The sequence below is a fragment of the Aptenodytes forsteri genome, unplaced genomic scaffold (assembly GCF_000699145.1).
Source record: "Aptenodytes forsteri isolate BGI_AS27 unplaced genomic scaffold, ASM69914v1 Scaffold411, whole genome shotgun sequence".
Classification (NCBI taxonomy): Eukaryota; Metazoa; Chordata; class Aves; order Sphenisciformes; family Spheniscidae; genus Aptenodytes; species Aptenodytes forsteri.
The window spans coordinates 301,550-314,735 of record NW_008794119.1 but is presented as its reverse complement, the minus strand read 5'-3'; the positions used below and the strand labels follow the sequence as shown (position 1 = coordinate 314,735).

The 13,186-nt window shown below is 36.6% G+C and overlaps 1 protein-coding gene across 1 annotated transcript in view; it reads left to right on the top strand.

The window, feature by feature from the left end:
* Positions 1 to 13,186, top strand: part of CSPP1 (centrosome and spindle pole associated protein 1) — a 67,255-nt gene that overhangs the window by 6,988 nt on the left and 47,081 nt on the right. The window contains exons 4-7 of the mRNA XM_009276649.2: positions 2,656 to 2,756; positions 3,470 to 3,493; positions 5,968 to 6,048; positions 9,149 to 9,250. Of these exons, the coding sequence (XP_009274924.1) occupies positions 2,656 to 2,756; positions 3,470 to 3,493; positions 5,968 to 6,048; positions 9,149 to 9,250 (308 nt within the window). The remainder of the gene's footprint in view (positions 1 to 2,655; positions 2,757 to 3,469; positions 3,494 to 5,967; positions 6,049 to 9,148; positions 9,251 to 13,186) is intronic.

Below are 13,186 nucleotides of genomic sequence, written 5' to 3'. Positions count from 1 at the left end.
AATAATTAATAATAAATTGTAATGAAAAGGAAAATAACAGAGAAATAAAACCCAAGAAAGACGAGTGATGCAAATGAAAACAGTTGCTCACCACCAACCGACCAATGCCCAGCCTGTACCCGAGCAGCGGCCCCCCACCAACCTCCCCCCTAGTTTTATTGCTGAGCGTGATGTCATATGGCATGGAATATCCCTTTGGTCAGTTGGGGTCAGCTGTCCCGGCTGTGTCCCCTCCCAACTTCTTGTGCACCCCCACCCTACTCGCTGGTGGGGTGGGGTGAGAAGCAGAAAAGGCCTTGACTCTGTGTCAGCACTGCTCAGCAGTATTGAAAACATCCCTGTATTACCAACACTGTTTCCAGCACAAATCCAAAACGTAGCCTCATACTAGCTACTGTGAAGAAAATTAACTCTATCCCGGCCAAAACCAACACATTCTATAATATAATTTGGGTGCTGAACACATTTGGCTATCAGTGGGTGGTTGTTGATATTATTGGCTGGTTCTGCTTTAAAGCAATGTAATTTCCTTTCGATTAAATTAGACAGGGAGTTGTTCCTTGGTAGTTGCTAAATATGTTCTGTAGTTCTAGCAGTAGTGTTGAGAATCAGGCTGAATGAAGTTATAGTTATTTCTCAACATATTAAATGCATGTAAACATTTATATAAAAATGTGTTTAAGATCTTAACTTTTTTCTAAAAAAAAAAAGTTGTCAGTGTGATTGTGTGGGATTAACAGAATGTGAAATGGCAAATACAGAATAAACAAAAGCAGAAAACTAATGAAAAAGGAAGTATGTCTCTTATTCCGACGGAAGAATTCAGACAAATTGTGCACAAAATTGGGATAAATATATGTTAACTGGGGTATTTTTGCCCTGCTAGGCTTTCCTAAAGTAAGTTTTTGAAATAGGTAGTTTTCAAATATCTCCTAAATCACTATCCATAATTGTTATCTCAGCTTTTCTGGTGCCCAAAAAAAGGTCTTCTGTAATAAAATTAACTTTGAACCCTCTTTTGTTTGAATACTTCACGTATTTGAATCAAAGCACTTGATTCTTACTGATTTTTTTTTCTGTACTGAATTTTACTGGCTTCTGTGAAGTTACTGAATGAATCTTCACTCTGATGTGTTCGTTGCTTTTGATTTTTTTCTTGGTTTCCTATAGTTAATCTAACAATAATTTCATGTGAAAATAAAAGGCAAGAGCAAGTAGCTGAAACAAACCATTTCCTCTTCTGTATTCTATTCCTCTTTACACTTACCCCTTTTTTGAGGGTTGAAATGGTACATTATTTTTTAACGGAACTCACTTTTTGCCTTATGTGCAAAATTAGGAGAAAAGTAACTTGCAGGTTGGAGGAGAAGCTCCCATGCAGACTTTGGTTAGTAGTTGAACTCTGCAAGCTGTTTCAAAATAGCGTATGACATATTTTATCAGGTATTAGGTCCTCTGGTTCTACAGAACAGCAGGCTGACTCCTGTTTTGGCTCGTGAGGATACATTCTGACTTAGCTGAAACTATCTCAAGGCAAGCCAGCTAAGTGTATTTTTACTAAGTATATTTCAACCTTTTATCTGTTTCAGTAGCAGAGATTCCCAAGTTAGCAATTTTCAGCATTTATATAATGTAATTTTTACTGTACAGACACTGATTAATGCCCTGAACATTTAAAATACTGGAGTCAAACAAAGTACCATGCAATAAATTGGGACTGATGTAAATCTTGAATATCCCTCTCTTCCTTCTTGCTCCTTGATACTCATTTTACATAGACCACAAGATGTAGAAATGCTTTCAGAGAAACAATAGGAAATTAAAAAACCAAAGAGTTGCAATGTATGTCTCTTGTTGTGTGGTTTTGTGGAATTCACTAGCTCTCTGTGGAGAGTGGTGAAAGTGGCTGCAGAGGCGGGCTTCTAGGGCAGAGGATATTTCTTATAAAGTACTTCAAAATGTACTTTGGGAACAACAAACAACTTGCATAGCATATTTCAAGAGAGCAGGTGTTATGAGACCTGACAGTAATCTTGGAAGAGTACTAAGTGTGTGTTTTGGGTCTACTACAATTAAAAACACTGAGGTGGAAAGAAAAAATATTATTATCATATGATCAGATTCCTTCTAGTTGTGTGGAAGCCAACATATTTTTCACATGCTTCGTGCTAAACAAATAGCTTGTTGCTTTCTAGTTGCAAAGTATGTTTTCTATTGTGTAATAAGCACAGCTTAAAATATCAAAGTAATTTAGAAACTAACATGTCAAAGGAGATTTCCTTTGAAACATACCTTGACAAAAGAAATGCGTACAATATTTAGGTTATTTTATATTATTTGTCAAACTATCCAAATAAATTCAGTTTATGTTGCATTTTTTTTTCTAGTGGGGAGAGAAAGTGCAAGGACGGGAGGAAAACTAACATCCAAAACCCAATCCATTTTTCTGTGCTTTCCACCCAACTATTCATACAGAGAAGGTGGTTTTTATTTACCCATAAACAAAACAGAAGCTGTTTTGTAATTACTGGTTGCATAGTTCATTTTTTTTTATTGCTGATGTCTAATAAAAATCCAGATGTAGCTTTTGCAAGACGTGCTTTGTATTGATACAAAATAGTAGAATAGTAATATTTAATGGTGTTAAACTTTCAGGTGACTATGGCTTGAGTTTACCTCTTGGAGAAGAATATGAACGAAAAAAGCATAAACTCAAAGAGGAACTTCGACAAGACTATAGGCGGTATCTTTCTCAGGTAAAGCTTCTTGTCTGGTTGCCTGAGTTTAGTGAGTCTTTTACAATGACTCTCTGATTTTAATTGAATGAAAATTAATAAAATCTATGGAAAAATCTTTATGCGAAGGCATTCATTATGGGCGATGGCTGATTTGGAAGACTTGAGTAAAAGTAATTTCAAAATGTCACTGCTAGGAAGGGTTATATATTTTAGGCTTCTACAGATCTCATTGCCATTAGACTACATATTACTTAGTACATTTTATGCTGAATACTTTTATTTATTTGTCTCTACTTCTTTCTTAGTTTCTTCTTAAGAATTTAAAATATCATCTGTTACTTCCTTAAGTACTTATGTATGCTATGGTCTGTAATTCAGGTAAGAATATTCCTATAATTAGCGTGACTCCATTTGACAGCTTCTTTTCAATTTTAGAAATAAAAAAACTTTGATGTTCTGCTTAGCATGATTTATTGAATGTCACAGTAAATTTAAAATTTAAATAGTATGTATGAATTGTCATAATCTTGGGAATATTCTTTAACCCTTCTTAGTCAAACAGAAAAAAAAATCGGGAACCAAATAATTTCCTTTGTCTGAAAATGCTAATTATCAGTGTCTTTAGTTCTTAAAATGAAAGAATGGATTGGCTTTAAGAAAAGTCTTTTTTGTTAAGTAAAATATTTTTGAATGAAAGACTTTTTGAATAGTATCTTTTCCCTGACTTTTAGGGTATTTCACAGGCAAAAAGAAAGGTAGGGTGCCTGCAATATCTTTTTTTTTTCTTCAAAAATCAGTTGCTTTTTGCTTTGTTTGAAAGCTTTGTGCTCTGAATTTAAAAAAAAATCATTACTTTTTTGTACTTTGTGTGTTTGTGCATGCTGTAGTGATTAGTTGTGATTAACAGCATTGTTTGCTTTATGCAAAATGATTGCTTATATTTATTATTTTCCATTAATAAGATTTTAAAACGCTTGTTGATTTCTTTTTTCCTTTGCAATTGCTATTGTTGCTGTCTAATGCTGACTCTAAGAAAGATTTCCTTCTAGTAGACATTTGCTTCAAGGCTTATCAGTTACACAGATGTTATGAGTTCAGATTTTGTTTTTCTTGATATACATACTTTATAAAGCTGGAATAAAATTGTAAACTCTGAAATGTTGTAATATGTCATCAGAACCAGAGTCAGGGCTTTTTTCTTCCCTATCACTGTGAAATCCCATCAGTGGTGCTTAGGAAAGCGGTAAAGCCAGTTATTCAGCACCTAGTGGCCAGAATGCAAGAATGCAAGTATTGTGACGAAAAAGTAATACCAGAGGCACATTTTTGCAAGCTTTGTTCAATTACAGTGATTTTAATTATTTATATCATTATACTGTCATGTATATATAATTTTCAAATTTAACGCTGTCATCCAGGTTGTTCAAATTAAGCAACTTAAGTAAAGGACCAGGAGGTAACATGGTAGAAACACAACCTTCTGGTTTTTCTGGGGCTTTGAATAACATGCCTATGATACAAATTAACTATACAAACATGCACTAGAATTCCTGAATAACAATAGCAATAGCAGAAATAACTGGCTTTAACCTCTAACCAAAATGATGCTTATATGATTGTTGCTTCTTGTTTAATCTTAAACTTCAGATTATTTTCAAAGTTAGAATATTGTGTTAAAACTTAATGTTTCATAATTCTCACCAAAGTACCAAATAATATAATTTTTACATTAACTTCTAGTGTTTTATTCTCAGCTGAACTTCAGTTTTGCAAATTTAGGTTTACAAGGGTTGGTTTTTTTTTAATGTAGTACGTTAGCTATATTAAGCTCATAAGGCCTGAGGAAGAGATAGGATAACAATCTCTAATTTCTTTTCCCCACATAAAGAGATAGTGCAACTTTTAGCAGCTCTCCTAGTGATAATTTTTTGGTTAATAACTTGTTTAGTCTCGCTTACATAGAAAATGCAGTTTCCATATCAGCTTCTGATTTTTGGCAAATACCTTCTTAAGATCAGAGGTAATCTCTACAGACGTGTTCAAAGCGTGAAAAAAATCACTTAATAATGAGGATTACAATTTATTTACTTTTTCTAGTAAAAATAACTTAGTTCTCCATATTAATCTAGTTGTCTCGGTGCTTGAATATTTGCATGGTTATTAAATCTCCTAAATCTTTTAATGTGTAGTTGTGAAACATAATTCATAATGATGTGGTTTTGTACTGGAACAGGTAGAGCTCTTACCTGTTGACATGCCTCTAAGCTTTTAAGCTACGTTACGACATAGATAATGGAAGGAAACAATGCTAGTGAAATACCCTATCTAACCCACTCCCCTCGTCAGCCCATGCCACACAAATAGATGATCTTTTTATTAAAGATAATCAGATTTATAAAACATAGGTGATTGACTGAGAATGGCCTGGGGATGCTTTTAGTAAATGAGTGATGTATGAAGAAGCCACTAGACCTGGAAGCTAAGGACCTGTTCCAGCATTGGTGTTTGATTTGAAAGGCTGATACTTTGATTTGCTGTGCAGCCCAGCTCCCAAGCCGCGGCCCAGGGAGCTATACGGAGCAACAACATAGTGTTTTCAATGGAAAGTTCTGTTCTGAAAGTGACTGATGGTCTGTAAGGAATGACAAGATTTGGTGATGGGTCATTATCCTGAAAAGTTTGGGGACTGCTGTTGTAGAAAACAGATAATGTTGAGATACAGAGTGGTGACTGTGCTAGTGTTAGCATGGATTTCATCTGTTAAAATAAGACGTAAACATACGTTTTCTGCAGTTAGAAGAAGCAATTTTTCATCTTAAGTAAGGTAGTGTCTTGGAAAATCCCTCTTACGCTTGTACAGATGCTTGTGCTATGCTACTTGCTTACAGGAGAATTGAGTAATGGTAGGGGTTTTTGAATAAAAATATGTTTTTTTAATATACAGAGACTAACTTATGTAATCTTTGAAATAGCGTAACAGGGAAGAAGTGACAAATGCTTTCAAACTCAAGCTTAAAGCTTGACAAAGCCCTTTACTTTCCGCATTGCTTGACTTCACTTCATTCGTGCGTTCCAAGAACATCCTACATTTTCAAAACACGAAGGTTGTCTTCAGTCTTTATGTCATTAAATTGATCAGATTTATTTCAGAAAATATAATTCCTAGCAGCTATTTAGCAAGTAAGATTTGATATTTTAAAATATATTGATTTTTTTTTTTTTAATGTAGAAAAATTATCTGACTACTGGTGAAGTAGATCCATATACTCAGGGATTATCTCTTCCTATTGATGAGCGAAGATCTGCCAAGGTAAATATCTGGAGGAGATTAAGTGGTGTATAACTTGAAAATGAACCTGGATGTTTAAACTGTTGTGGAAAAACTATTTCCACTTAAGTTTTTTTGGTTGGTTGGTTTTTTTTTACGCTGTTTACAAATGAACATTTTTGGAGGTGGTCGTTAGAATAATTTTCAGAAAAGTAAAGTCTTTAAATTTTGTTGTTGTTTTTAAATTTTTAATCCTAGGTTACCTGTACTCTTAATTTTCAGATAATTAGATGTGTAATTCTATACTGATATGCTACTTGTAATTCACTCCTGCAGGGCACTTGGTGTGTTCAAAAGCTCTAGTGGTTGTGCTTCGGTTTTGTTCAGCAATAAATATTGATCTAATAAAGAACTTTTTTTTTTTTTAATAATTATATATATACTTTTCTAATTTATTACTCTTGTTACTGCAGCCTGGGGATAATTTTAAAAATTTTTGCTTGTAGTTGTTTCTACAGTGATACTCTTATCAGTTCCTATCAGAACTAAAGGAAGTATGCTTTCTGCTGTACGCAATTTGTTCTGATGTCTTTGTGTACACTTAACCCACCTGCTTATCCACATGTGATTTTGGTTTTTTTGAACAGATAAAACCAGATCAGCTTTTATATAGATTCCTGGAATTTCATGTATTGCCTGCTGTTAATATAGGAATCTTCCCAATTTCCAGTCTTTCTTTGAAAGTACAGATACTAATGTGTTTTGTGAAAGGAGTACACGTTCTCTCTCTGCGTTTAGCCCCTTTGATCTCCCTGAGGTTTCTTATCAGTTTATGGTCTTGCTTTCATATGTTGGAGAAAGATACCAGCCGTAACAGTCTTTCTGCTATTGGAGGTTCATGAAGGTTAGAATATGAAGATGCAACATGCATATGTGGATTTTCTTAACCTCTGATCCATTCCTCTGAGGCATAGTATGATCCTGTGAAAGCCTAAATCAGTCTTACAGGGGTCACCTCTCCTCCTGCCCTCACACTGTTGGCCTTATATTCCCAGTTCCTTTCTTGTGTTTGCTTGTAAATTGATCCAGGAAGTTGAATCAGCAGAAACATTGTAATTTAGCAAATATTTTTGCTGACTCAACAAACACCACGGGTTGGTTGTTACGATCAGTCAAACCCCAGCGAGATGCAAGGCAGAAAGAGAAACTGTGTTGCTGCAGGAGGACTGGACTGCTATGCTCTTGGGGGTTTTATTTGTTTTTGTTTTTTTTAACCTATGTTGCCTTGGAGTTGCATTGTTGCTCTGTGTTTGGGACTACTCTGTTGCTGTAATCTGGCGCAAGACTTTTGCTATGGAATGTGTTGGGTCTTTCCCTTGCTGTGCTTATGCTTTCTGCCTCTCTTGTGCTGGCAATAATGTTTGGCCATGTGAGGAGCCAGGTGAGAGCTCAAATAAGTGAAAATTGCTGTTACGAAAAAAACCCAAACTCCAAATTATACTAGGGGGGGGGGGGGGGGGGGGAGAGGCAGCAAGAATGAAATGCCGAGGAAGGGGAAAGGACTCCTTCTCAGTGGCAGCATGCATTTGTGCTGACTGTTAGCTTCAAGTTCTCGTGAACTTTGTGTTAACCCTTGCGAGTATGTGTGCTGAAACAGTGAAAGATAAAGTATCTTTGATTAATTCTGTGGAAATTAAAGACTTACCTGAACTGGGAACATGTCTGATCATTGATGGTTTTATATCATAGCAGCTCAACATTCATTGAGATTTTCTGTACAAGAGCGTTGTATCGTTTTTACTCATTTATTTATTGCTATTGCAGAACCTAAAAGCTGCCACAAGATGTCACACTGTGCCCTGCTAAACGGTTAGCCTCTGGGCAGCTAATGATTAGAGGTTAACATTTGCATTTTGGTAAAATACGCAGTCACACAGCATATTGAATTTTCTGCTGAGTGTTTTGCCACCTGTTAAAGACAATGCTAGTTTCTCAGCTTTGGAAAATACCCCTCAGGCAGCTTTCATAGCTGCCTGCAGGTTTTATATTGTCACTGTCAGAAAACGTATAGACACAAATTTTGGAAAAAAAAAAAAAACAAAACCAGTTTTGGGGAGCATTGGTCTCATTTGCAAAACTATTACTAAGCTGGTATTTCCATGGTGATTGAGGTATAAATTATTTTTGTTTGAAATTTGTTCATGGGAAAGTAAATTTATATAAAATGTTCAGATTTTTTTAATACCTTTTGCTTTTTAATTGGAAAATACTGCAGTGGAGAAGGGCATGATTCGTAATACTGTAATATAATTCTCTTTATCATTTATATGATGGTTGGAATGAGGCAGTAAAAGAGATGCCCCATGCTCTAAATGTAAGGTACTAATATCGGGAAATAATGCAAATTAGAGTTTGCTTTACCTGGAGACTTTTGTATTTCATATTATATTATTAGGCTATTGATGTACAATTCCTGTACATTTTTAGACCTGAGCAAGCTGGTTATAAATGTTGTCACCTTGCAAAAGCAGCTAGGACAAGGTGGATAGATCATGTTTTTCTTAGTTTTTCTTGCATTCTTTGCGCTTTTGACTCTTTTTGCAGTCAGCTTAACTCCTCATTTGAATTTGACTGTTCAAGCTATATCCTAAGCTATAATTGACACATCTTGTCTATACATGTATTTGTTGTCCTGTTTTAATTATGAGTGGGGCAAGTCACAACTAACCTTAACACTAAAATATCGTATGTTTAAAAATAATCTGTAAATACATTCAGATTGGAAATTAGAAGATGATTTCTAATTGTCAAAGGAGTGAGGCTTTGGAACAATTTTGGAATATATTTAGCGGGAGGAAACCTAACTGGTTTTAAGGTGGAACTTGATATACAGTAGTGTTACTGGGGACTAGACTTCATGCCCAAGAAGCTGACTTCTACTTACAGGTTTCAGATTAAGAGAAAGTACTATGTTCAAGAATGAACAAAAACCTCAAAGCAATTCAAGCCCTATTTGTACATCACAAAGAAGGGGGAGGGCAAACACACAGCTCGCATGTATTCATTTAATACTGCAGTTCTATGAAGTTAAAAGCTACTAAAAAATGCAAAATTATGATGCCCTTTTCAATGCCTGTTTTAGGAGAAACTACGGCTTGAAAGAAACAAGGAGTACAATCAATATCTCAGGGATAAAGAAGAATGGAATGAAAGGCTAAGGAAATTAGGGAAGAAAACCACAGAGGTAATACAGTTTTACTGAAGCTGATACAAAGAACAACATAAATGATCTTGTCAACTGTTTTATCATTGACTAAGACATACAAAGTAAGACAAAATAAGCAAAGAGTGTTGTTCAATTAAGCCACAGTTTTATTAATACATCTAGCAAGTCCTGGTTACAAGTCATACAGTACAGTTCTTGATTCCTACTTCAGTCATGTCTATCTGGTAGAAGGATGCTTTCATTCTTCTGTGTGTCTGAAGCAAGTCCCTGGATTGTTCTTGGTGATAAAAGTGGTGGCCGAAAAAGCTGTGTCTTTGGACAAAATGTTGAGCTCCACACAGTGTTCCTTAGCTTTTATTTGTAGCTGCTTTTTCCTCAGTCTGTGTCCAGTTCATGAGAAAGCAAGGCAAGTGCAGGCAGCTGTCTAGTATATGGTGCTGTGCATTTGTGAATCAAAAAAAATGTCTTTACTACTGAAAGCGAGCTAGACACATGCATAATTGAACTCAGAGTCTGAGCTGAGGCCTTTGATTTGTATGGCAGTAGGCAGCTAAGCACCACGCAGCTGCTTGCTCACTCCCCGCTCCCCCCACAGTGGGATGGGTGAGAGAATCAGAAGAGTAAAAGTGAGAAAACTTGTGGGTTGAGCTAAAGACAGTTTAATAGGTAAAGCAAAAGCTGCACACACAAGCAAAGCAAAATCAGGAAGATTCATTCACTACTTCCCACTGGCAGGCAGGTGTTCAGCCATCTCCAGGAAAGCAGGGCTCCATCATGTGTAGTGATGGCTTAGGAAGACAAATGCCATAACCCCTTCCTTCTTCTTCCCCCAGCTTCTCTTGCTCTGCATGATGTTGTATGGTATGGAATATCCCTTTGGTCAGTTGGGATCAGCTGTCCCAGCTGTGTCCCCTCCCAACTTCTGGTGCACCCCCAGCCTACTCGCTGGTGAGGCAGCATGAAAAGCAGAAAAGCCCTTGATGCTGTGTTAGCAGTGTTCAGCAGTAACTAAAATATGCCTGTGTTATCAATGCCGTTTTCATTACAAATCCAAAACATAGCCCCATACTAGCTACTATGAAGAAATTTAACTCTATCCCAGCCAAAACCAGTACAACAGTCAACAGGGGATTTTTAGGTCTAATTAGCATTGTTGAGACCCTTTGTTTTAGTAATCTAGAAGCAATATATTGATCTGAGAAAGCCTCTGTACTGCTTGTTAATTGTAAAATCTTGGGTGGAATGGGTAAATTTTTTTTTTAAATATTGTTGCCTTAGTTTAGTGATGGACTGCAATAATTTGGAACTCTCATCTAATGCAGGTTTGATTTAAGAAGGCGTTTCACTTCTTTTAATACGGAAATTCTTAAGTGTACAGTAGTGTGAGTGTTAGGTCATTCTATGAAGGGACTTGTATTTGTACTCACAACAGCTGAAAGTTCATTGTCTTTCTTACAGTAGTCGGCAATACCCGTGTATTTATAAGTTCTATCTAGAAGAATGTTTCTTGTCTGTCTCCAGAAAGGTTGTTTTCTTGTGAGAAAGATCTTTTCCTCCAAGTGCATTGGAGTGTCATATAGTTGAAAACCATTTTAATCTGTGAAGACAGCTATAAGGCAGTATGCAGGCATCCTTTAGATGTTGGATATTGGCTTCTTCAAGGGTTGGAGTGCTACACAACAGTGATCCCTAGGAAATACATGGCAAAAATGCAGCTTGTGTTTGTGTAACTGAGTCTATAATTCTCTAAAGATTTTTCTACATGTTTGGGCATTTGTGTTTCCTCAGCTGACTTATCTAATCAAATCTATTTAGGGAGTCAAGGTTTTTTCTTTCTGCTTTGTTTGTCACCTCATTGGACCTTTATGTTATATTTTTATTATTCTTGTGTAGAAACAATTTTGCTGTCATAAAAGAACAAACAGGAAAAAAACCTGGTGAGGATTTGTTCAGGTTCTCCCATCTCTGAGGGATATTTGACTTGGAGTGAGAGTCAAATGAATGGGTCTCATGATTAACACGTGACCTCAAAAGTTTGATCCAACAGTTTAGATAATCATAGGATAAACTTCAGTTGCAAGGAACCTCTGGAAGTTGTGTAGTACAATCCCCTGCTCAGAGCAGGGTTAACTTTACAGTTAGATGAGGTTGGTCGGGCCTTATCTGGTTGAGTTTTGAAAGAATGGAGAATCCACAGTTCCTCTGGGCAACCTGTTCCACTGCTTTAACCGCTTGATCTGAACTTCTTTCCCTCCATATCCCATCGAAATTTCCTTTGCTGCAACTTGTGACCATTGGTTCTTTGAAAACCATGATTCTGGCATCTCTGTAACCGCCTGTTAGGTAGAGACTGCAATTACTAGTTCCTCCTGCCCCCATACATACCTTCTTAACCTTCTTTTTCCAGGCTGAACAAACCCAGCTCTGTCAGCTTCTCCTTTATGAGCTCAAGTGCCTTAACCATCTCAATAGCCATCCTCTGCACTTTCTCCAGTTCATCAGTATCCATGGGGAGGGGGGGAAACTGGGCATACTACACCAGAACCTGAATACTGAATAAATACTGAGCAGAGGAGAAGGATCACTTCCCTTGACCTGCTGACGACACTCTTGCTAATGCAGCCCAGGGTATGGTTGGTTGTCATCACTGCAAGGGTGCTCTGCTGACTCATGTTCAGCTAGTTGCCCATCACTAACCCAGGCTTTTTTCTGCAAAACTGCTTTCTGGACGGTCAGTGCCCAGCCTGTACTGGTGCATGGCATTATTCTATCTCAGATGCAGAATTTTGCATTTGCGTTTGTTGATCTTCATGAGCTTTTTGTCAGCATATTTCTCCAGTTTGTCAAGACCCTTCTGCGTGGCAGTCATACCCATAGTATATTGATTCCTCTTCCCAGTTTGGTGTCATTTGCATCTTTAATTTATTTTTCATTACATTTTGTAAAGTATGAGTTACTGTTATCTTTATTCCACACATGAAAGATTAGTGCACAGAAGTACTACAGGATTTATCCAAAACCATGTTGTTTGCTAGAACTGTGTATTGAACACTGGTCCAGTGTGTCATAGGGTTGTTTTTTATTCACTAAACTATCCCTTCTCATAGTGACATCTCCTGGGGAGCAAAGAAATAGATTAAGAAATGGTCAGGTTAAAAGGTTGTGCTCATAGGTAAGAAGTATTACAGACTTGCCTGAATCTGGATAGAATAAAGATATCCAGTCTCTTGATGAGGTATAAAGTTCAAAGTGTTTTTTGATTCTTTGTACCTCTGAATCTGAAGGTCAAATTGGAGTTCGTAAAATGCCTGTCCAGGATTTATAGCCATTCTTCTGAAAAACATTAGATAAGAGAAAGAGTGCTTTTTTTTTTCCTCAAAAAAAAAAAAAAAAAATCCCTAGCTTTCAAGCCTTCCTTGAAGTATTTTTCTTGCTCACCTCCTACCTTTTCTCCATTACCTGTTTAGGGATTGTTTGAAGAAATACAAAACCAAGTTTTTGCTCAATGTGATTTGTTTATATTCAGATCTTTTAATGTTTTTTTTCCATTAAACAGAATGAGATGGACAGGAATAAAAAACCTATTGCTGTTACCAGGCTCCAGCCAGAACTACATACAGAAGTACAGCCCTGTAATAGAGGTGCAGAACCTCCCAAGAAGGATGCCTTTACTTCTACAGAAGGTTATGAAGAGCTGCTAAATAAGAGATGGCTGGAGGAAGACAGTTGTCACAGGTTAGATGATGAGGTTGAATTAAGAAGTCGACTGTTAAATAAAAGACTTGATGAAGAATTGGATGTTCCCAATCGAAGACATCGTGGATTTGCTAGCCAATCTGTAATTCCTATTAGGAAGCATCACAGACTTGATGAGGATCGTGATTTTGGTAGAAGATACTACAGAATGGACTATGATCCTGAGATAAGTGAAGATGGACCCTATAGATTTAGATG